This window comes from Ahaetulla prasina, chromosome 4 (assembly GCF_028640845.1).
Source record: "Ahaetulla prasina isolate Xishuangbanna chromosome 4, ASM2864084v1, whole genome shotgun sequence".
In the NCBI taxonomy this organism is placed as follows: Eukaryota; Metazoa; Chordata; class Lepidosauria; order Squamata; family Colubridae; genus Ahaetulla; species Ahaetulla prasina.
In genome coordinates, this window is record NC_080542.1 from 33,989,285 (window position 1) to 34,013,771 (window position 24,487).

Below are 24,487 nucleotides of genomic sequence, written 5' to 3' on the forward strand. Positions count from 1 at the left end.
GATAAGCACATAGGAATTGATCATATAGGTAGTCCTTGCCTAGTAACCACAGATGGGACTGATAACTCTGTTGCTAAGCAACATGGTCATTAAATGAGACATGATGTGACCATGATCCGTGATTTTACTGCCAGCTTCTCTATTGACTCTGCTTGTTGGGATTAAACTATGAAGTATGCAAATGGCAATTATGTGAACAAGGGATGCTATAATGATATACTTGCCAGTTATGAAGTGCCCAAATCTCAATCATGTGATTGAGGAAGCATCCATGATCACAAATGTCAAGACTAGTTTGATTTGGGAATGATTTACAGCCCTCTCTTTATGGATTTCTAGAACTACATATTGCAGCTTGCACTAGTTCATTTTAGTGCAAGCTGCAATTTAAAGTATTTTAAAGTACAATGCTTCAATCTGCTGATATTTTATTTATTAAATCTCAGTGAATGGTATATTGAATATTGTTATAGTATGATTATTCTTAAAAAAGGATATAATTAACCATGTGAGGACTTTTATCCTGAAAAAATGTAATATTCCTATTAATAAACAATACTGTTATTAATAAGAGGAAGTATTCGGGGATCAGCTGGAATTGCAGCAGATGTAGCAGGATAGATCAAAGAAAACATTTCTTCATGCATCTTATAATTAATAGAATTCACTTCTATTGATCTTGGTTTAGGTTGTATTTAAAGTGGACCCAGTTAAATTCACAGGATAGAACTAGCCATAGCTATTAACCGTGACAGCTACATAGAATTTCCAGAGGCAATGTCATAATGAATATTAATTGCTGAGTGGGATCAAAAAGTGAGAGGAGACTGTTGTTTTCATATCTTGCTCTAGGTTCCCCTCCAGCTTGTATTCAACCACTATATATACACGGAGGTTTTTCTTTTAGGCTTAATCGATCAAGCCTGTTCTGATGTGCCAAGCCTAGAGCTGTGCACTGATGAATCTTTTGTTTCTCCTTTAGGGTGCAACAATCAGGCGGGATGAGCAGACAGGGGCTGTGATTGTTGCCCGCATCATGAGGGGAGGGGCAGCTGATCGCAGTGGTATGTTTCCCTAAGTTGCAAAATTCCCTTTTTTAAAATTTCACAGGAGAGAGGACAAGCTTTCTCTGAGTTAGCTTAGGATTTTTATTTTTCCTGAAAAAGACATGAGGTTTTGATTCTCTTCGGCAAAGTCAGGCAGGTCATAGCACCAATGATGGAAATTTTAGACATTTTTTGAATTGGAAGAATAACACCTTTATTTATGGTTTCCTGTTCCTGAATTATATCCAGATTGATTTGCCAACACAAGCCTGCCAAATTAACTTCTAACAGATATATGTGGCTCCAAACATGGAAAAGGTGTATTTTTTGGTAGCCTGCAGAATTCAAGGTGAAGTTGTAGGTTATAAAGAACTTAATTCTGAAAAATCCTGTGATTCCTTCCTTATGGATTATTGCCACAGGAGTATCCGGAATTGTGTAGGTTTCCCAAAGATTATTCAAAATGATATTTCTTGAAGGGTTACCAGAGCACTACCTTCCATGCTTTGTAAAATAAAGCTTTAGTGAAAGCTGAGAGAGATGATGAGTATTATTGATTAAATTGTTTGAAAATTTAGCCAAGGGCTGAGTAAGTACAGTAAAGCAATTTCAATTTTTGATGAAGGGGGACGCAAAGTTCCTTTGATCTATAAAAGACATATTAATATTTTAACTAAATCTGTATTAGATAAAAAAAGAAGATGGAGTAGCGAGAAATGATTCATCTTTCATAATTATATCAAAGTTGTAAAAGCTGTAGCTCCATCGATGCTCTTTGACTACCATCAAGCTCAGCCAGGAAGGCCAAGTTATAGGGATGTAGTTCAGGGATAGGAAACCAAGACATATTTTCTTTTCACATTGTGCAGTGGAGAAGCCGACTCAGTAATTAGGGATTAGTAATTAGGATAAGGAACCTTTTATATAAGATTATGATTTTATAATCTGTACCCCAGCTTCCTTCTAAAGCAGGACAGGATTGTTATTTTAAGTTGTTTTTAGGGAATGCAGAGTTGCTTGGTGGCAAACTGTATTTTAAATTTTTTAGTTCAGATTTAAAAACATACAAAAAAAATACGTATGAAATTCTGCTGTGGGCTCAATGCATGTAGTTACTGCCAAAACAGGATAAGGTTGGGAGAGATTGTGTCTACAAATCTCCATTTTGCTGCCAATTTCTGGTGGCTTATTCCTAGGCTTCCTGGAACTGTCAGAACTGGAGACACATATGGTTGCTGGCTTCTGCTCAAGACCATCCCATTTCTTCACCAAGCACTTTTCTTCTTAGAACAACATGCAGACATGAGAGAATGGCTGTTTTAAGATCATTCGATGAGCTTCACAGATGAGTAGGGATTAATTTCTGTTTCTTCTGGTCCCAGGCCTGGAAATGGGCTTTTAGTAACATTTTCTTACTTGGGATGGGACTTGCTTCTCTATTGTGAGCCACCAGAGTTGCTACATTCCATATATGGAGGTTTTGCTATCTAGAATGGATGGTTGACCTCATATTTTTCTTGTTTCCTTCCTAGGTCTTGTCCATGTTGGAGATGAATTGCGGGAAGTTAATGGAATTGCTGTACTTCACAAACGACCGGAAGAAATTAGCCAGATTCTGGTTTGTTTTGCCTTTTCCACACATAAGTATAGTTCACAAAAACACACTCAGCCATAAATAGCCAACTGCATTTTAGCTAAGTACTCTGGGCAAAAATCAGGATACTGTGGTTAGATAATGGTTCAATGGGTCATGTGAAATCAGAAAATATAAGCTATAATTAATGATGGGCAAATTGGTAATGGCAGTTTGCTTAAGACTGCAGTTACATACAAACTTGCCTGAAAATAATTCTTTTTTTATTCCTTGGGACTTTTGTTTGAATAGATTCTGATAAGTAAAACTATTTCTCCACATAGTTGAGAAAAGTTGAATTAGTTGAATGATCAACTAAGTAAGAAGATAACATGATTATTTGAGCATTGTATTTCTAAAGGAAGACTGTTGATTTGCTACAAGTCCTCCTTTGTTTGAGGTCTTCAACCAGAGACTAGAGCAACCAGAGATGCTCTCGTGCAAAGTTTCTGAACCTTGGCAAATTTGAGATCTATGGACTTCAACGCCCAGAATTCACCAGCCAGCTTGGCCAGCTGAAGTCTACATCCCTAAAAGGTTGAGAAACACTAGTGTTTTCAGCTCTGAGCAGATGGTTGGTTTAGGTGATTTAATGATATCTTCCCATTCTGATTCTGCTTATAAAAGCTGCTGCTAGTAGACATTACTTTCTTTGTCTCTTATTCACTCATAGGATGCATAATGAACATCGGGATCGTGCGTTTGTGTATGCACATACACAAACAATCCAAATATACAAGTTTTGATTTCCATACTGTCAATTTAAAAGGATGAAATATCAATGAATCCATAAAACTTATTCTACTTGAAATCTTGGAGAAAATTACTAGTAAGAGTAGGCAATGTTGGGATACATGGAGAAATACTCTTGTTTTGATGTTAAGTTTTGCTGATAGGTTCCCAATGCTTCTAAAGAAAAAAGTTACTGTTATTCTTGTTAGAGATAGAAATGTGGGGGCCTAATGGGTAGGTTTGTAATTTTAAGAATATGTGATAAATGCTTTCACAGAATGACTGCGAAGGGGAGTGCAGCCAGGAACAAGCCTTGCATTTACTGAAAGGGAAGCAAACAGGAGAACTTTCTGCATAGAGCTTCCACCTCTGGACTGCAGAAACATTGATAAGCAGCAGATGGCAGGAGAAAGTTACCTTTTCTCTGTGTGTCTCAATTTCCATTTAGTAGTTTTGCAGGTTTTTGCACCATAGATCTGGTTGCATCTCAGCCATTAACATTGATCTGGACTACTACATATTGTAGGTAGTTCTGGATAACTACAAAAAAGTAGCAGCCAATTTTATTTTGATACCAAGTAATGGTTGTTCAAATGTTTGTGGCCCCAAATTTAGTAGTCTTTTCTACTAAATAGAGAATATTGGTAACACCATTGCCATTCAATATTTATTTTTTAAGGTAGCTTTTGGAATTCAGAAACAATCTAGAAAATAAAGAAAATGTTGGATGCTGATGTGAGACTAGATCAGCTTCTCATTCAATTTTATTATATGAAAACTGAAAGGACAAAGCATCTAGTGACTTGCAGTGAAAAAAGTCTGTGTGGGTACATAGTTGTGAATATGGCATATTCACATATGGCATATTCACAACATATGACAACTCCTAGCATTCCTCCATACTGAACATAATTGGTTATGGGTTAATTCACCAACAAGTAGTAAGAAACCAAATGCCAAATAGCCATTGACTTTCCATAACTGATATTTGTGTTTTCCAAAAAAGTCTTAAAGCTGGAAATATACTCTCCAGTCATCCTAGTTGACATCTGTTTACTCTCTTCATGCTTTAATTATGGAGTCACAAGCCATACCTCTTCCATGCCAGAGAGGAAATGACATGCTTGATGACTCCTACACAGAGGGGCTCAAAATAAGATACACGTAGCTGTTGCACTTGCCAATGACATTCTCAAGGTCTCTTCCAAATTAAGCAAACAGTGGGTGGGCAAGAATATAGAGTCACCAAGGGCACCTGAATCATCAGCATTGCTTTCCTTTCTTTCTTTTTTTTAAAGGAAATAAGGGGAAAAAACAACAAATATCATTGATTCCTCCATTGTAATTACAATGAAAAGCAGGATGTTCTAAAGAGGGTCACGAAGAAGTGTTTTTCCTTGAACCAATGTGTTCTACAATTAAGTGTGGGCGTTTGTGCTGGGACTGTATTGTGTTCCAATTTCTTGGAAGAATTAATGGAAGTTCGTTAATTTGATGGAGAAACAGAGAAGTTGCTAGCCAAGAATTTCAAGTTCAGCTCTTGGCATTTCCATCTAATGGACTTGAAATCTCTACAATTCCCATTAAAAGGGATTCAGAAGGCTCAGTGAATATGCTTGCCCAAACACTATTAATTGGCTTATGCTACCAACCAATTTCTTTATATCACTCAATAAGCTGATCAATCAGGTTTAGCAAGTTGTTTGAACAACTTGCTAAACCTCATGGATACAACCTTCCCCACATAACCAAGGTTAAAAATAACCAAGGTACCAACTATCTTGTGTAAATGTAGCTGATAGGTATATAACTGATCTGATTAAGTACTATACGATCAGATCTAAGGACTCAATCAGAGTATTTAATACTGGGCAAGAGAAAAATCAACATAACTATATAGACTAAGACCAACTTGGCACAAAGCAACTATGTGCAGTAGGGTCTCTTCAACCAACAAGGTTTTTCTGAGTAAAACATGCAAACAAGTATTACATTCCAGTCCACCCTCTCCAACCCCATTAACCTGGAATTATTGGTGAGATTTCAAAGCGCCTACATTTTGCATTTCAGAATAAAATCAAATCCGTTCAAGTTGGTGGAGGGAAAAGGCTTCTTTCAGTGGATCTAACTATGCCTGTCTCCTTTCATGCTGTGTAGTGGCAAGATTAGGGTTAATAATTGCCATAGACTTAAGGAAATTCAATGCGTTTGGGTCGTTCCTGAACATTTAGGAATGAGTATAACTGACCATTTTCTTCATCTTAGCTGTGAAAATGTTTTGCTGGTTATCATTAAGAATTTGACATTCAGTTTTAAGCCTGGATTTAAGGACACAGCCAAGAGAGTACAAGCCTTTTTTAATAACTAGAATTGAGTTTCAATATATTTTAAAATAATGTTAAAAAAATGGTTTGGGCATTTTATAAAGCTCCAGTTCTAGAGTGTCTTTCTCCTTATGTGGGAGTAAAGCTGTAATAAGCTGATTATTTTCAGTTCTTGTCTATTTTGTATATGCTTATTTGTCTGTTCATTCTGTCCTGCTTATGTAGAAATCTGTTTATTTTGGGGGGGGAATCTACATGAAGATTTTTCGATTTATGCCTTTTATAGTAATATACACATTTTAGCGCGCTAATACAAAATATGCATTCTTACAAATATTTTGCTCTGTTTTCCAAATAAAGAATGGTTACGATGCTAGGGACAGTACAGAACTGAGGACACAAAATACCCTTTCATGCATACATTAGATTCAGAAGCAGAAATAAACTCCAAAATTCTTAAAATCCCTTTTTAGTAATAAGCCCAACAGATAGCTTTGGGTTTTACAGTATTTTGAAGGAGATACATACATGATTGCACTGTTACATTTTAGTTTGAGGGGGGGAGATTTCACTTTCATTTGTTGAAATTATAATTCCCTAAATTCTCAGCTATTGTCTTGGCTATGTTGGTACGGATTCTAGGAGCTGAGATTGCTTCTGGAAAGGAACATATTGTGGAAAATGGCTGTGGAAATTGTATTGCACTTTATTTTATGCAGTTGCGGTTAAACTTAAACTGTTAAACTGTTAATCTGTTTATTTGTTAATGTTAAAATTATCCTGTAGTTAATGTAATTGTTGGTCAGAGTCGAACTGAAAAGAATGTGGACAGTCACTTGATGACAGAAAAGATATAGAAACCTCTTTGGTGAACCCTAGATTTATGGTGGTTTGGAGTTTGCACCCCACTTCTCTCTACAAAAGAAGAAAATATGGTGGGGTTTAGCTGTTCCTGCAGGGGAATAAGTTCAAAGATACCTGTGATTTAGGTTTTTTTTCCTGGGGACTAGAACAAGAGAATGTTCTGTGAGAATGTTTTAAAAAGAATTTAAGGAGGGGTGCAATTTACAGCACCTTAAAGAAATTGGCAGCTGCATTAGCAAAGCTGAATGTATTTGTGTGGGAGAGAAAAAAAGAGTGGGAGGGGGAAGATTGAAAGGATCATGTAAAAGAGAAGGCAAAGGAGCAGTTTTACCCGTTTCAGTCTTTTGTCCTACTCACTTTGATACCTAGCTCTACCCACTGCTAATATAAGTCCCTGAAAATAGGGGTGGGAAACCTGCGACTCCTCTAGTGTTATTGAATAGTAATTCACAGGATTCCTTACTGAGGCCGAGCTCCTTGTCAAAGCTTAACATATTTTCAAGTGACTGAATTGTCAATCTTGACAGTTCTGGATTTTGACATTGTAGAGGCTGCATTTGTTCTAGAACTAGAACTAATTAATGCCCACTTTTGCCTAGAGAACCTTCCCCTCCTCCATGAAAAGCAGGAAATGTAACCTTAAAATAGCTCCTATTCTTGCTATGGAACATATTTGGGGGTAAATCTTGGTTGAATTCAGTGGAGCTTCTATCTTGCTATACATGCATAAGAGTGCATTACACACTTAAAGAAAAAGTAATTCACTAGTTGCTCAAAACAAAATCCTATAGTTCTGTACAGTTGTTGTTGTTGTAGTTCGTTGTGGAGTCATGTCTGACCCATCGCGACCCCATGGACAACATTCCTCCAGGCCTTCCTGTCCTCTACTTTCCTTGGAGTCCATTTAAGCTTACGCCGACTGCTTCAGTGACTCCATCCAGCCAACTCATTCTCTGTCGTCCTATTCTTCTTTTGCCCTCAATCTTTCCCAGTATTTGGACTCTTCTCCAGTGAGTCCTTTCTTTTCATTAGGTGGCCAAAGTATTTCAGTTTCATCTTCTGTACAGTTAGTCCTCGACTTACAATCACAGTTGGGACAGGAATGTTCATTTCTAAGCAAGGCGGTTCTTAAATTAGCTGTGCCTGATAATCATGACCTTTATTGGTACCATTATTAAGTGAATCATGCAGTTTTAGGTGAGTCTGGCCTTTCCCATTAATTTTGCTTATTGGAATCTGCTGTGACAGCGCTAAACAGTGGTCATATGACCCTAGGACACTGCTACTACATCCTGGATGCCAAGCGCCTGAATCATGTGACCATTGGAATGTTGCAACATTCGTAAGTGCAAGTGCTGGTTGTCAGGTGCTTTGAACAGTCACTAAAGAATGGCTGTAATTTTAGGACTACCTGTAATGTGATATGCCATCAGTCTATGTTGCTGTATTTATTATCATCTCATCAGTAATGTGCATGCTTATGAGAAGATGCAGGTCCTATTATACTTAGTGTACAGTGAAAATGAGCTAGAAGGGAAGCGTCCTTCAGGTGTGTGGGGTTCTTTTTTTACACTTCATTTAGAAGCTAGAAATCCAAATTGTCCAAATGTGACCAACACTGTAGGCAATCAATACCAGTCATTCAAAAGGGTTCTTTGTAGGAAGAGGAGATGTTGTCCCCATTCTTCTACTTTGACTGTAGACACTTATACAACAGAGAAATTCAGATCTGTCAAGATTTACAATGCAATCACTGGAAAATCTTTTAAGCTTTGTCGTTGAGAGTTTTGGGACTACAAAGAAGCCATCTTTTGCTGCCTGGGAAAGTGTCTGTCTGTTTAGCATTACATGTTGTGTGTGCAAACTGCTACTTTTGTTCTGACATTTTTTTTGAGCCAAACAGAAGAAAAGCATTATGTGAAATGGTGTTATTTTCTTTTAGAATAGACAAATTAGAATGACTCTAACCTGAAAGGCTTGCATTCTTCAGGTTTATGCAACATGTTCAAAGTTATTATTCTGTTACCCATTTTAATACTTAAAGTATTAATTCACTGTATATGTATCCTGCTCAGCATGCGATCCAGCACAGAATTAAAAGCATACAACTAAAAGTAACCCAGAAAGAATGAACTATAATTGCAGATTCTGGGTTTTAATCTCACCTTAGCCATGAAAGCCAGCTGGGTGACTTTGGCCCATCACTCTCTCAGTCTAGCTCACCTCACAGGGTGGTTGTTGTGGGGAACAAAGAAGGCAGGAGTACTGTGATTTATGACCATATCTGAGCACAAGCTTATTGTCATAAATCATGTCCCAACTTACTTTTATGACATTTTTTGCATAAGCAAATCCATGATCATGAAACAAATTCATTGTCTGCAATGGACTTTTTTTAACTAGAAGTTAGAAATAAATGCTGCTACCAGCCAAACAGTTGTATGTTGCAATCAGATGATTGTGGGATGCTGGAAACTGCTGTAAAGGTGGTCAGTTCTAAGTGCCCAAAATGTGATGGGATGGGGATGGGGGGCACTGGAACTTCAAATTCGGATCATAAGCACACTTTTTAGTATCTATCATAACTTCAAATTTCCAGGCATAAGTTGCCCAGTATGTCAAGGAACTGTAAGTCAATATCTACCTATATTCATTATGCTTATTACCATATATAAAATATGGTAATAAATCATATATATAAAATATATAAAAAGGTAAGATAAAAATCTAATAAGAAAGCAAAGGTAGTACCAATATTAATAGGCACCTTCATAGTAATCCCAAAACAACTCGAGCACCAATTGAACACCATTGGCATTGACAAATTTACCATCAATCAATTGCAAAAGGCAGCTTTACTCATAACAGCTTATATCCAGTCACAATATCTGAAACATCATAAAACAACTCCACCTGTATATCCCAGGTCCTTGGAAAGGACCTGAAAGGTAGACAAAAAAGCCAAATCCAGTTTGAACATCCGGTTGATTGTGCAATGAACAATAACAACAACAACAACAACAATAATACCTAGGACGCTGGCAGCAACCCATATCTACCATTAGCACCAGTCAATGGTATTTTTGATGCCTTTTTGAATGTTCAGTTGACTGAATTTCATGTTTAATGAATAAAGATGATAATAATGATGATGATGATGATGTAGGACACTAGATTGCCTGGGCTTCACAATATTTTGTGCAGTACATTGAACTATTGAATTATAAACTAATCTAAAGGGTTTACAGTAATTTATACCATATGCTAAGCCAGCCCTTTCCTCAAAACTAAGCAAGATTAACCAAGCTTTGCATATGTATTATACAAATGCAGTTTATTTAAACATGTTGTATGAGTTTAGCCATAGCTGAATGGCACTTTGGCTAGCACAAACTCCCACCTTCTATTTGATGCAGGATTTGCGGTAGAGAAGGCAGGTATCTTTTAATAAGCAGTTATTCAGTTTCTTCCAACATGCCCTAGCAAAAGAGAACAAGGGAAAAGTGACTATTCACTAATGTTCCAAATGGTGAATTTATAAAACATGGATAAATAATGCAAATCCCATGGGATTAATTTGCATATTTTCTATTCATATGTGCAGACTGTGATCACATTATGATTGGGGAAAAAAACACTTGCTGAATAATTGCTGTCCCACTCTGGTTGCTCTGTCAGGTTTTTAATATCATTAAGACAAAATAAAGGCTGTCTTCCCAGGACATGTTTTGTGGGTTTAGAAGAGTGTGTTCATGCCTTGTGAACACTGTGTTTCAGTACTTTGGTGAGATTGTTTCATTCAGCACAGTGTTTTGGACTATAAACTGAATTTTCTAATCAGCCACGTAGTCCACCCATGGAAAAGAAGGTTCATAGAAATCCTGTACACATTTCCTGCTGTTCACATGCAGGGTGATTCCTAAAACAACTGACCTCTAATTTGGGTTTCTCTGCAAATGTAGTCTCTTTCCAACCATATTGAAAAAATAGCTCTTTATTTTGTCCTTCAAGTAAGAAAGTAATGGCAGACTAAAGTCAGTTTGGTTTAGTGCTGGCTTAGAAACTGGAAGAGCTCTAGTCATCCCTTAGGCATGGAAACTGTGCAATGTATGTTTAAGAATGGGGCCTCTGGTGGCTCAATGGACTAAGTCTGTGTTATTAACACAGCTGCTTGCAATTACTGCAAGTTCAAGTCTCACCAGGCCCAAGGTTGACTCAGCCTTCCATCCTTTATAAGGTAGGTAAAATGAGGACCCAGATTGTTGGGGGTATTAAAGTTGACTTTGTATATAATATACAAATGGATGAAGACTATTGCTAACATAGTGTAAGCCACCCTGAGTCTTCGGAGAAGGGCGGGATATAAATTCAAATAAAAATAAAAATAAAAATAAAATAAATGTAGTGTGATCATAAATGTGCTTATTCAGAGATGAGTCCCTGGGCATTCGATCTGAGGGTAACCATAGGTTGTTTTTTGCAAGAAAAAATTGTAAGACTTACACTTTCTGTTTTCTGCAGTCTATAAGTTTACATTATGCAGAATTACGGTATGTAGGAAGCTATTGCCATACATTGACTTGATTGCAGGTTTTTTTTCCTCTCTTTAAGAAAAGAACCTTTATCAGCCCCGCCTAGGTATGCTGGGTATTGAATCTCAGACCTTTTATATGTAAAATATATGCAAAGCTCAGTTTTACAAAAAGAAGAGAATTGCAGGATACAAATCCTAGAGACAAATTGCCAGTGCTTGAGATTCATATTAGGCAGAGGAAGATAAAAAAAAAGAAAAGACCTAAATTTATTCATAATGTTCACTGTGGTAAACTTTAAGAGCAGAAAATAATTCAAGACCAAATCAGATTACGGTATATTATTGAATAGATAGCTTTTGCAGTTCCCAAATTAAAGTTATCTCCTCAAACTGGTAAAAACCTAGACAAAATCCATGTTTCCCCCCTCCATCCAACTTCCCATTGGTCCCAAGCATTTTTGATTAAAAATATTAGGGTGGTGTCTTCTTACTGATTTCTCAGAACCTCTCCAGACTAAGACTGAAGTATAAATAGTTTCTCTAAGAAAATAAATTAGTAAAATTCTTTTTTCCTAAGAACATTTAGGGTATCTTATATTAAGGGTTTCATTTTAACACCAACCTTCAGAACTGTCTGGCCTAATATGTTTTATTGGTCTCAAAGCTGAACTAATCATGTTGATTATAGAACTTTGGTTTATTTTTGTCATTCCACTAGAATGTCTGTAAGTAGCAACTTAGAGCACTTGGTTTGTTTTGTATAAGTCCTTTGCTACTTAGAAAAGACATCCATCTAGAGGAATGTTTGTAACTTCCTCCAGATTGTTCTAGTCACTGTACAAAGCCAAATGAGTTTTTGAAATCCAACTATATTAGATTTTCTGGGGCTGACTCAGTTATTTTGTACACACAGTGTACTAGATATAGTCCCCAGCATTTCCAGATAGGGCTGGAAAACAAAAACTACTTTGGAGAACCAATGGCAATGGGACTAAATATTTATTAAGCGATTTGGTCTTGCTTAGTGTGCAGTAAATGCCTAGAATCATCTGTACTTAGAGTCAAGTACCGAAGATAAGACCCTGCCTTACATTTTTTTTGAACCCTGAAATAAGCCTTTGGCCTTATTGCCATGCGCTCAAAAGCCCGATTGGGCTTATTATCAGGGGATGTCTTATTTTGGGGGAAACAGGGTATAGATCTCAGTGGTTTTTGTAGATGTAAAGAGATTTCGTGAAGAGAGCAATACAGAGTTATTTTTCTTGCAGGCTCAATCCCAGGGATCAATAACACTAAAAATTATTCCAGGCATCAAAGAAGAAGATCGTCTGAAGGATAGCAAAGTAAGAGAATCTGTTTACATGTGAAAATATTACAATTTACCTAAATATTCTTCTGAACATTCTTCCTGTACTAAGCATGTTTCAAGGGATTGAGTAGCCTAGTATTTCCCATGTGTATGGAAATTCCAAAGACTTTTTAGCCTCCATAGCTTTTGTCTAAGTTGGCAGGAATGGTGGGGGGTGTCAAATATATTGGGTGTGGGTGTGGTTCTCTTAGGAATGGCAGATGTAGGCTACCCTGGAACCTTTAGTTCAGTGTTTTTCAAACTTCCCAATTTTAATATGTGTGGACTTCAACTCCCAGCATGCCACCTGAAAAATTCTGGGAAATTCATAAATCTTACAATTACAAAATCACTGATCATTGATTTCAAGCAATTCACAAAATCTTAAAATTCAACAAAACTTAAAGATGCTAAGTTTGAAAAAAAACTTGTTTTAGTCAAATATCCTTGAAGGTCAAGCAGGAATCATTTGCATGTTCATACTTAATTGAATAGTATTCCCAGCTTGTTAAATACACTGAGATCTGCCTTTTGTCTGAGGAAAATTCTTGTGTTTTCAGACTAGAGATGCATTTTACAGTGTTGGAAGAAATATCCATCTGGGTTCAGTTCCAAGTGGGGACAAAGACACTGGAAACATGGAGGCTGCTTGGAAAGATGGTTTAATGGTGGCTAGGATCACATTGCTTGAGATCCTGAACAGAAAAGGGATGAGATCCTGTGTGCTCCCTGGCTTTATGCTTTTTCTGAGCTTTGAACTTTCTGGGGCACAGGAAGAGTATCCTGATTGGTTGTCAGACTCCCAGGGGGTGGGGGTCTTAGCTAGCCTTGCTGGTTGATGTAATCTTCCCAGGTGTCATGTGGTGAGTTTCAGTTGCTAGATGGGTCCTATTATGTTGCAGATGATGGCCCATTGACAAAGGTGGGGAGAATGAGTTTCTACCTCTGACCCATTGGCAAAGGTGGGGGGAGTCAGGAAGCTGCTTTGTCTTTAAAACATGCTTCTCCATTTCTCATCCAGGGAAATATATTCTGCCTTTTAAATATTTTCTAAAATATTTCATTCTTCTAGGAGGGGGGTGGGTGCTAACTTCCTACAACAGTACTCTAAAAAATTTGGTTTCAAATAGTTGCCTCCAGAAGTTGTAAGTGCTCCAACACTGGAGATTTTTAAGAAGAGATTGATCAATCATTTGCCTGAAATGGGTATAGGGTTTTCTGCCTGAGCAGGGGATTGGACTAGAATCCTGTCACATCTACCTGCTCTGTTATTCTGTGTTAATGTTTTGGGTTAAACTGGAACTGGATTTTGCATGAAGACACCATGGCAATCTTAACTGGTTTGAAACTAATTTTGTCTTCCAGCGTAGATTTGAAAAATTTAGTGGAAAGGACACAATTTGGATAGGTGGGGAGCTGAGGCAATTCAAATGATTTCTGGGCTTTGGAAAGAACAGAAGTGTTGTGAGGAGATGATAAAAATGGTGGCAGTGACTGTTTTTCCTTCCTCTTCCCCCCCACCTTTCTTCTTAGCGTTTAGAAAGTGTCAATGGCAGTGGCAGCACATATAATTTTTCTTCTTGCTTAAAAGCACCAGTGGAACACCAGCTGTCATTTATTCCCCCTCCACCTTTTTCAAGAATGGGCCTGGGATAAAGCTAGCAATAAATTTGCTAGCTAATTGGTTTTATAGGTGGTAGGAATTTTTTTCCAGTCTGCCACCACTCAAATCTTGCCTTTCTAAAAAGTGTAAAAGGGTGGGGATTGGGGGAGAGGATGAAGCTATTCTCCAGATCTACCTAAAATTATGGCTGTTAACCGCCCTGAGTCCTTTGGGAGAAGGGCGGTATAAAAATTAAAATATTATTATTATTATTATTATTATTATTATTATTATTATTATTATTATTATTATTATTATTATTTAACTATCTATATAAATCTGTGAATGGGGGTGGTGATTGGGGAAGGAACAGTTTGTTTTAGTCATATTTGCATATATCTCTCTTTTACTCTGCTTCATTTCAAATATCATTATTTTTTCATCTTTGTATTTGTGGATTTGTTTTCATATCCCCAAAACTCTCCAATCCATGGGTTTGGAAGACAATCTATATAAGTTTCTGCAGTTTTTTTCCCCCATCTGCATGAAATTCTAGGAACTGTAATTATGGTCATGGTAATCTTTCTTTCATCTGTTAGGTATTCATGAGAGCACTCTTCTCCTACAATCCAAAAGAGGATAAAGCTATCCCATGTCAGGAGGCAGGGCTACCTTTTCAGAGAAGGCACATCTTGGAAGTGGTTAGTCAAGATGACCCAACATGGTGGCAGGCCAAACGTGTGGGTGACACAAACCTTCGGGCTGGTCTGATTCCTTCTAAGCAGTTCCAAGAAAGGTGAGTTTGGAAAAGCAATGGCTTCAGGTGCAAGACTTGATTACTAATACAGTGAATAAAGCTGTGTCTCAGGTTGAAAAGTAAAGCAGATTATGTTTTATTTTTATGACAGCACCTCATGAGTATTGTTGGACTTGTACATTCTTCCTTCTTTTAGGGGACAAAAAGAAATCTGTGTTTCTTGCAACTGCTAGCAGTAGTTTTTATTTTCTCCCCAGTGAAGCAATCAAGGATTTGCACAAACCATAGTTGATTCTATTTTTAGGCAGAATGGTGATGACAAAGGGTTGGGCTGTTTTTTACTTTTCTTTCTCAGCTCTCCACCCATTTCTCTTTCTTGGAGGATAAATGTGTATCCTGGACTGTCTATTTAGGTTGTTGATTAGAACTGAAGTAAAATTCAACTGTCATCTTGCTTTCTATGCTCAGACTTCAGAGTGTAGATGGCTTCTTGCTCTTAGTCTAAGCCACAATATATTTTGGACCAGTTCTGATATAAAACAAAGTTTTGTTGCAGACTAGGATTCCTAACAAATTTTAAATAATTTTTGGGCTCCAGATTTGAAGAGAAAGTAGTTATGCTGAGGTGGTGAAACTGACTATGGTTTTTAATGGCTCAATATGAAATATTTTGATCATTTCCCTGGTCCTTGTTTAGCATCTTTGAGACTACAGAGGCAAAGATTACTCTGGATTAGACATGCAAATACTTCATTATGATACAACTGGGGAAAAGGCTTGTCTAATGTATCACAAGGCTTAGGAAAGTTACTATAGGGGAAAGTAGTATTTTAGAGTTTACAGGAAATGACTAAAATTGTGAATTGACCACTGAAACCTCTGGGGAAAAAGTGCTTTCTAAATGAGCTTCATTCAGCATAAAATATAGCTACAGTTTTTTGAATTTAATTTTCAAATGGCAAATTTAACATTTCTTTTAGTGTGATCAACTTTTCTCCCATCTTAACTCTCTGCAACTGCACTGGACTAACAAGCAATTTTATCTTCTCTGAGAAGCAAAATGCAACTTGCCACTTGGAATTTTTCTTTTCTTAAAAATTGATTTTCATTATTAAGGAGGGAACAGATCAATGGTAATAGAAATGAATGTTCTGCATATTGCCAACTGGCTGACTTCCATTTTTAATCACAGCATTTTCTTTGAACGTTCATCTTTGAATGGCTTCTCTCCCCCCTCCACCTGCAGCAACTCTGTAGTAATAAAACTTGCAAGGACAGTATCAAATACTTCTTTAAAATCTTTGTCCTTTTTATAGATAGTCACATACACAGATTTAGCAAAAAAGGGAAGAAAGGAAACAGTGCTTCCTTCCCTTCCTCCTTTTGTATGAACCATTAATAATAGCCACCTGCACCTTAACTCCCACTCAGACTTCTTAAACAATGAAATGCAAGATGAGTGTATTACTCAGATCTGACCAGCTTGAATCTCATATAGTATCTGTCTTTTCAGACTTGCTTACAGGTAGTCCTCGCTTAATGACTGGTTGCTTAATGACTGGTGACCATTCAATTGTGATGCACCTTCCCCCAAAGGTACTTAAAACCTGATTCCAGAGTTTCACACCTCTCCCCCACAGTCAAATGATCACAATGTGGGTATTTCACAACTGGTGTGCATTTATGGCAGTTGCAGGATCCCGCAGTCACAGGATAATGATTTTTGGTGTTTTTTTGTTGATTTCTATTTTCACTTCCAGTTTCCAGCAAAAAATGTCCATTGGATAAAATTGTTAAATGACCATTCCATTTGCTTAATGACCATAACGTTCACTTCATGACTGCTACGTGAAAAGGCATAAAATTGGGTGTGGTCATGTGGTGATGCACTTAACAACTGCCATGACTTAATTTCTAGCTCAATTACAGTCATAAATCAAGGATTACCTCTATGTCTTTGTTCTAAAGCAGACTGTGAAGGTGGGTTGAGTATTCAAGACAGGAAGCAGCACCATGGACAGTTGTGAGTGAGTTGAACCAAATTCAGACTGTAAAGTCATCAAAACCCAGCTGTTAAAGTCTCCAGAACAGTATCAGAAAACTGACTGAAGGGTTAAACTAGTGTCAAGCAGTATATTTTCCTGAATGGTTCATACTCCGTTTGAGTACAAATAATCTGTGTTGCAAATGAAGAAAAGAATATTTCAAATAAGTTTTCATGAGTGAGGTATGGTCCTTTTGTATTTATTTAGTTACAAGTTGACTAAAAGGCATGTGTGAATACACTCTACAGTCCAGGTATAGTTCTCCATCTGGTAGGCTTGTGCATCAATTATTGTACGTTCCCTTGAAAAAAATTGAATGGGTACATTTAGAAACCTTGCCTTTCCTGCAGTCCATTTAAAGAGTTATGTAACATATTCTGCTTTTAAAAATTGCAAATAAATGCTACATTTATGTTTCTGCATGCTCTGAAGGAACCTTTCAAATTTATTTGTGAAGTCTGCTGTCTTCTTAGTTTCCAAGACTTCAGTTAAAGTTCCAGGAAATAATTTCTCCGAGTGTGTGTGTGTGTGTGTGTGTGTGTGTGTGTTCAGTAACGATGCTTTTGTCACTACTGAGGAGAAATTCTGCCCTTGAAAATTGTTGGAGAATGTCTCTGTCTTAGTTACTTGAACTTAGTTCCAGTTAAAATCAGTCAAACTTCAGAATGAAACTTTGTGTTAGTTTTCTAAAAAACAAGCTTGAACTGCCAATGATATAGTACATGCTCCTCATCTGGACTGCGTCCTGTATTTGTTTCCAAACTCCTTCTCCTTTCCGTTTTGCTTCCAAGGGGGTTGCTTTCAACTAATAGCTGAGTTAGAGCAAAGAGTAACCAGTATCTTCATATATTTAAGTATACTGAAGTATACTTCAGATTCAATTGCAACAATACACAAACACACAATAGATTTAAACAATGTTAACCGCTCCAATCTTGATTGCAGAAAATATGACTTCAGTAACAGAGTTGTAAATACTTGGAACACACTATCTGACTCTGTGGTCTCTTCCCAAAATCCCCATAGCTTTAACTAAAGACTGTCTACTATTGACCTCACCCCATTCCTAAGAGGTCTGTAAGGGGCGTGCATAAGAGCATAAGTGTGCCTACATTCCTGTCCTATTGTTTCCTTTCATTATATCCAATTAACTTAGTTATTACATACTTATGCTTATATATATGCTTATATATAGTATAGTTATTTCGTGCTTATGCTTATATATACTGTTGTGACAAATCAATCAATCAATCTGTTGGGTCCAAAGTAGTCCTTCAGGGACACAGTTTGGATTCAGTGCTTCATCCATAAAATAAATATTTGGGTTTTTTAAATGAGATTAAAGTAATCTCAAATTATCTTAAATCAAAATCTATTTATTTTGTCCTTAAATTAACATGATATGTGAATTTACCTGTTATGGCCTAGCATTTTGTTTGGACTAAACTACTGTGGCTTGTTCAATGACATAGCTTTATGGATGAACTAGGCCAATCTATAATTGAGGTCTTAAACTTACTGTGTTTCCCCCAAAATAAGACCGGGTCTTATATTAATTTTTGCTCTAAAAGATGCATTATGGCTTAGGTCTTATTTTGGGGAAAATACAGTACTAAAGGCCTCTGTCTGCTGACTATCTTAACTGGGGCTTATTTTTGGGGTGGGGATTATATTATGAGCATCCTGAAAAATCATACTAGGGCTTATTTTCCTGTTGGGTCTTATTGTCAGGGAAACAGGGTATGTATTCCAAATGAGTCTGAATCAAAGCTATTTTTGTTGTTGCTTAAAAGATCTTAGTATTTTCTTGCATCCTCCCCTATCTCAGAATTGTAAATCTTGTTGTTTTATCTAGGCGCTTAATGTATAGAAGGACCATCGGTGCATTGCACAATTCCAGAAGTGTTACAAAGCCATACTGTGAGTTACTACAAACCTTTTCCTTGTTTGTTCAAGGCGCATTTATCTCACTATCTATAAATTTATAATGTTTCTCCTTTGATGGATAGGTATTCTCAGCCCACAAGGACTTTGTAGCATTGCTGTGTCATATGGAAAGACAATAAACAGTGCCAGAATTGAAAGAATTAGGAATAATGCACAGAAGACCACTCTAGGGGAAAAAACACTTCATGTTTTAGGTTAATAGCCAGCTCTGTAGGGATAATGACATTCAGTGGAGCTAACTGATTGTTGTTTGGTCATGCAGTCCAGGATAGAGAGAGGCAGATCAGAGAGGACAGACTTTGAAGTGTGCACTGTTAATTGTAAGCTATTGTTCTCAGCTCCTATGTAAAGCAGTCTGCTGATAAAGTATTAAAATAAATAGGTAGCAATTCTTCAATTAGTTTTCCACAATTAAGAATCATATTGGCAGTTGTGGAGTAAGGCCTCTAGAAATAACATTGCCTGGTCTATTAATCGATTAGATAGATTAAGCCATTTCAATCTCTAAAATATTAATTGGTTAGCAGATTTTTAATTGTAATTAAATTATAAATTAAATATTATATTCCTTTTAGTGGCTTTGATCAGAGGATTAGGACTGCCAGGTCTAGGATGCAAAATCAAGACTAGCAGTAGATGGCTCTAAAAATATTTTCTTGATCTCTTTTCAGCCATCTAGTAGTTCTGAGTTTTTGCATCACAGATTCAATAATCTGCAATTTAGCCTTCCTTATCAATAGTTTTGGCAACACACAGTCAAAAATAAGGAATTCCCTTTGGGAAATACAGAATTCTGCATATATTCTACCAAAAAAACAAAAACAAAACTATGATTCTTTGCTTCAAAGAACATGAGTCCCTTTACCACTGGCCAGGCTGGCAACACTGGTGTAGGAAGGGAAAGTGATTAAAAAGAGCAAAAAGACAACCACAGATACTAGTTCTGGTGCTGTAATGGTATGTGGGAATAACCTTGGGAGATGGGAGGAAAAGCCACAGATGGGACAACTATAAAAGGTATCTCAGCCTACAGAAAGAGAGGAGGCATAGAGAGCATTTCAGAAAGAACCCTTCCTAATTTTCTGGAGAGTGAAATGGGAGAAGGGAGAAATACATTAGGTCTTGCAAGATTCTGCTGGTGCAACCTTACTATAAAGGAAGAGCTAGAATTCATTGTTCTGCTCCTTGCCTGGACTACTTGAACAGCAAATAGATATATACGGACCAACCTTTGCTCTACTGTCCCTGCTTACATTTTTCTTGTCAACAATATCCTTTTTCTGGGACCTTACTTATATTTTTTTATCCTGCTTTTATTATTTTTTATAAATAACTCAAGGCAACAAACATACCAAACACTCCTTCCTTTTCTATTATATTATATTATCACACAACCTCCACTTTCCTGATCCCTGGCTAGCATAATTTCCTCCCCATCATAGCCAAGCATGCAGAAGACAAACTGTCCGAGGGAGGATTGGAAATTGCTACCCTCCCACTTCTCCCCTGTAATTGTCAGATCAGTCCCACTGAAATGGTCCATAAGAGGAAGACCTTTTTCCCTTCCAAGGAAAACAAAGCTTTTAATGAGGAAATGAAACAAAAATAAAGAAGATGGCCATCCTCAATCACAACAAAGCCCGTAAGGAGGCATAAAGAAACCCAAGAGGAGAGAAATAGTTATGAGAGGATCATAAATATTTAGAACATACAGATAGAAGTAGCAGGGCATGGAAAGAGGAGCAACAAGCATATTCCATCCCACCCCCCCATATCAGACATGCAAAGAGATGTTGTTTATTTACATTTGGGTACATATGTGTGAATATTTCAAGACCTTATGTGTGAGAAATTGCTGAGGAGTTTTCCTCATTTGAATCACTGTTGCCTATAAGTGCTTACAAGAATTTTCTGCAAGAAATCTGACTGGGGTGTGTGGTTTGATTGCTCCTGCAATCACTGTTGGGAAGCCATATTCAGTGGCTGCCTGAGCCTTGGCTAAAAGCTCTGCAATGGAAAGAGCTTTAGCAGGGGTTTCAAATTCGATTTCATTGAGGGCCACATCAGGGTTGTGCTTGACTTGGGGGTGGTCATGAGCAGCTCGATGTCACTTATTTCAGAGGCCCCCGTGGTGGCCCGAGTGCTCTGCCAGCTAAAACGGCCATCCAAGCCTCATTTTCAGCTGCCACATCCTCCTGCAACCCTCTGCAAGTGAAAATGGAGCTTGAGCTCCATTTTTTCTGACAAAAGCACTGCGGGCTGATCCTTCACTGTTTCCAGAGCGGCCAGATCTAAGTACCCTGCAGGACAGATCCAGGCCTTGCATTTGACATCCCTGAGCTTTAGAGTGGCTCAATCAATCCAATTCTTTTTCCTGGAAGATTTAATGGACAGACAAAAATGGGCAACTATTCCATTTTTTACTGGATTAGAGTTTTCTCATGATATGAATGCCCAGGGGAAGATACTTTGAATGGATCTGGAACTGGCTGTAAAAGTAAAATCCATAACTGACAGAATTTTTAGATGCTTGTCAAAATGATCTTACTCGTGTTGCTATACCAAATGTATAATACCATATAAAGCAGTCTGTAATATAAATCCTAGCTACTATTTAACCATCAATTAAATATATACAAAATTAACATACATTAAAGTAATATAGCCTGATACCATTAATGACTACATTAATCTTAAAAAGAAAAAGAAAAAAGAAAGTAAGGCCTTGAACAAATGATCTCATTCTTTGTATTTTATTTTACATTTTATTGCAGTTAGCCCATAAATGCCATTTCGATGGAAAGCCAAAATACAAATCTAAGAAACCAGCTAAGTTATAGTTTAATGACAACGATAGATCTCTTATTACCCCAGGAAATTTGCCATGAAAATTCTACCCTGTTCTGTATTGTGCTCTGTGAGATCATTTTGTTTGGGGATGGAGGGGTGGGAGGGGGTGGGTTGCCCTTTAAATTTGCCCTGAATTGATAGAAGGAAGTACGGACTCAAAGCATGGCAAAAGAAAATGGCTAGTAGATGGACATCCTATCTTTATATTGTTGTTTTCTGTCAAAATATCAAACACACACTCACCCATGCAACTAGTTTTGTGAGGGTCTCTCCTGCTCCTATTATTGATCCTTTGTTTTTATATGCATCAAAATATGTTGTTGTCTGGAGCCTATGTACCATGATATGGTCAATTGGTAATTATAAAGAAAAAGGGGAAAAAAGAAAAAGGAAGTTAGCAATAACAAATTTTCTTGCACAACTAGAGAGGAGTAAGGGCACAGTTTTGAAGTTTTACAAAGTCTCTATACAATAATCTCTACTCACTTATTTAGGTTTTGTTCCTAAACTCTGAGTTGTGCCTTCTCCATTCAAACTGGGGGAAAAGGAGATTAAAATCCTGCTTCTCTCCCTCCCTCCCTCCCGATCTCTCTCCCCTTCCCTCCCTCCCTCCCTCCCTCCGTCCCTCCCTCCCTCCCTCCCTCTCTCTCTCTGCATCTACATCCACCGTATTTACCTACATACCTGTTATATCTATCTATCTATCTATCTATCTATCTATCTATCTATCTATCTATCTATCTATCTATCTATCTATAAAAATGCAGTTAAAGGGTAAATAGAAGAAAAGATTTGAAAGAAGAAGAAATTCAAACCAAAGTGAAAGTGCAAAAAATAGAATGTTTTTTCTATAACATACCAATTTTCTTTGCTATACATGTAAGTTAAAAAACCTACATCAAACACTTACTGTAAGGTTTACATTTGTCTATATTTTTCCATAATTTCATAAAATTTTAATTCTCAAATTCCAAAATTAACTTTTTATTTCTCTCAGTTTCTCGCAAAAAAATCCAAGTGGTTTCCAAGTAGAAGTAAAATTTGCCACATCCCCCAATTCTACTAGTTTCACCATCCATTCTTCGTTTGTAGATATTTGTAAATCCTTCCGTCTTTGAGTCTCGCTGCTATCCTATTATAAAAACAAGTGCCATAAGATGTCTCAATTATTTATCCATTACCCCCAAAAGAAAGGCCTGTGTTTTCAATTCTACGTTCACTTTTAAAATCTTCTGCATCAGATACAAACGTGATCCCAATATTTTCTAGCTTTATTAATTGTCCATCAAAGATGAAAAAATGTTCCCTCAGTTTGATTGCATTTCCACCATACTTTGAAATTCCCTTACATATTTTTGACAATGTATCCAGTGCCATGTAACAATGAGACATCATTTTATAGAAGCTTTTGTATAATTATAATTTAATGTAAATTACAACCCTTTTTTTCCTCATACTATTCCCACTGGTCCAAATATATCTTTTTTTTCTTTAGTTTTGAGAAAAATCAAATTCTCCTTAGATACTTAATTTGTTTCTCAGTTAGGTCTCTGTGTATACCTATAGCCTTTTTAGCACAAGTCATAAATCATAAGCAGAACATAACATCTCGTTATTATTATCCCTGTCAAGATAATATGGGGTGCTTTCCTTACACCTAAGCAATTGGACTGAATAAAGAATCCCTTGAGACATTTTTCCTGGCTTTCTTTTAACAATCTTACTTCTGTCTTTTCATGCTAACCGCAGATGATCAATCTTCTGAGAAAGGTAGGTTCTCCAGCTACTCTGGAGTGACAGCACCAGCAGAGTCATTTTCTGGCTGCTCAAACCATCCTGCAGTGAACCAAATTAAGATGCCGATGCAGAGAGCTTAGATTGTTCAGCTGGAACAGATGGTGCAATTGTGCATTTGTTTTTCACAATTGATTCTGCATCAAAGATGCTTTTTAAAAAGTAATCTGAATATAATTTGACAAAACAGCGTGGCACTTAAATGGAAAGAAAATTTTGGAGGGAATTTTGAGACAAATCTGAGGATTTGAAACCTTTCTGTTAAAAAAAACAAGAAAGAGGTTTGGGGCAGCTTTATACATCATTGCTTTGTGGGTGCTATAAGCATTTTTAGGTCAATGGATGCTCATTTAGTCATAAACTTCACATAATGGGGTTTATTACATAATATCTGATCCCATTTTATTCCTCCTTGCTAGAAAAAAATGTGAATAAACAAGGCAATGTTCATAAATCTAAATATATTATTTCAATGTGATTATGTTTAAATATTACCTTACTGCCTTGGTGTAATATAAAATGCATATTCAGAACATACAATATAGATAACTTGTTTCCAAATTAAAGAAAAGGATGGATTGCTTGGTGCTTAACCTAAGTGGGAATTGAGGGGGAGCAAGCTGAAGGGCAGAGAAGAAGAGGAGAAGAGAAGGGAGAAGTGATTTCAAGAGAAAGTGAACTGAGAAGAGGGAATGTACAATACAAAAGCAATTTCATGATCAATATGTGTGGAAATGCTGAAATCATAATGGATTTTTTGAATATTGAGATTAGAATGCTAAGATGCTTATTTATTTATCATATTTGTATAGTCATCCATCACATGACACTGGGTGGGGTACAACATCCAATCACTGGTTGATTCAAAATTCAATTTCCTGTGTTATCCCTTTCCAGCCCAGAAGAAGGATCATTTACCTAACATTAGCAGTACTTGGATTTTTCCCCCTTCCGTTCAGTCTTGTCCAATTATCAGAAACTGCTAGGACAAGCTTGTGCAGTTCTCTTGG

General features: G+C 37.0%; 1 protein-coding gene across 3 annotated transcripts in view; it reads left to right on the forward strand.

The window, feature by feature from the left end:
- MPP3 (MAGUK p55 scaffold protein 3) overlaps nt 1-24,487 on the forward strand; it is a 121,855-nt gene that overhangs the window by 39,031 nt on the left and 58,337 nt on the right. For all 3 annotated transcript variants that reach the window (XM_058181916.1, XM_058181917.1, XM_058181918.1), the window contains 5 exons: nt 983-1,064; nt 2,579-2,664; nt 12,402-12,476; nt 14,684-14,880; nt 18,742-18,806. In XM_058181916.1, coding sequence (XP_058037899.1) covers nt 983-1,064; nt 2,579-2,664; nt 12,402-12,476; nt 14,684-14,880; nt 18,742-18,806 — 505 coding nt within the window. The remainder of the gene's footprint in view (nt 1-982; nt 1,065-2,578; nt 2,665-12,401; nt 12,477-14,683; nt 14,881-18,741; nt 18,807-24,487) is intronic.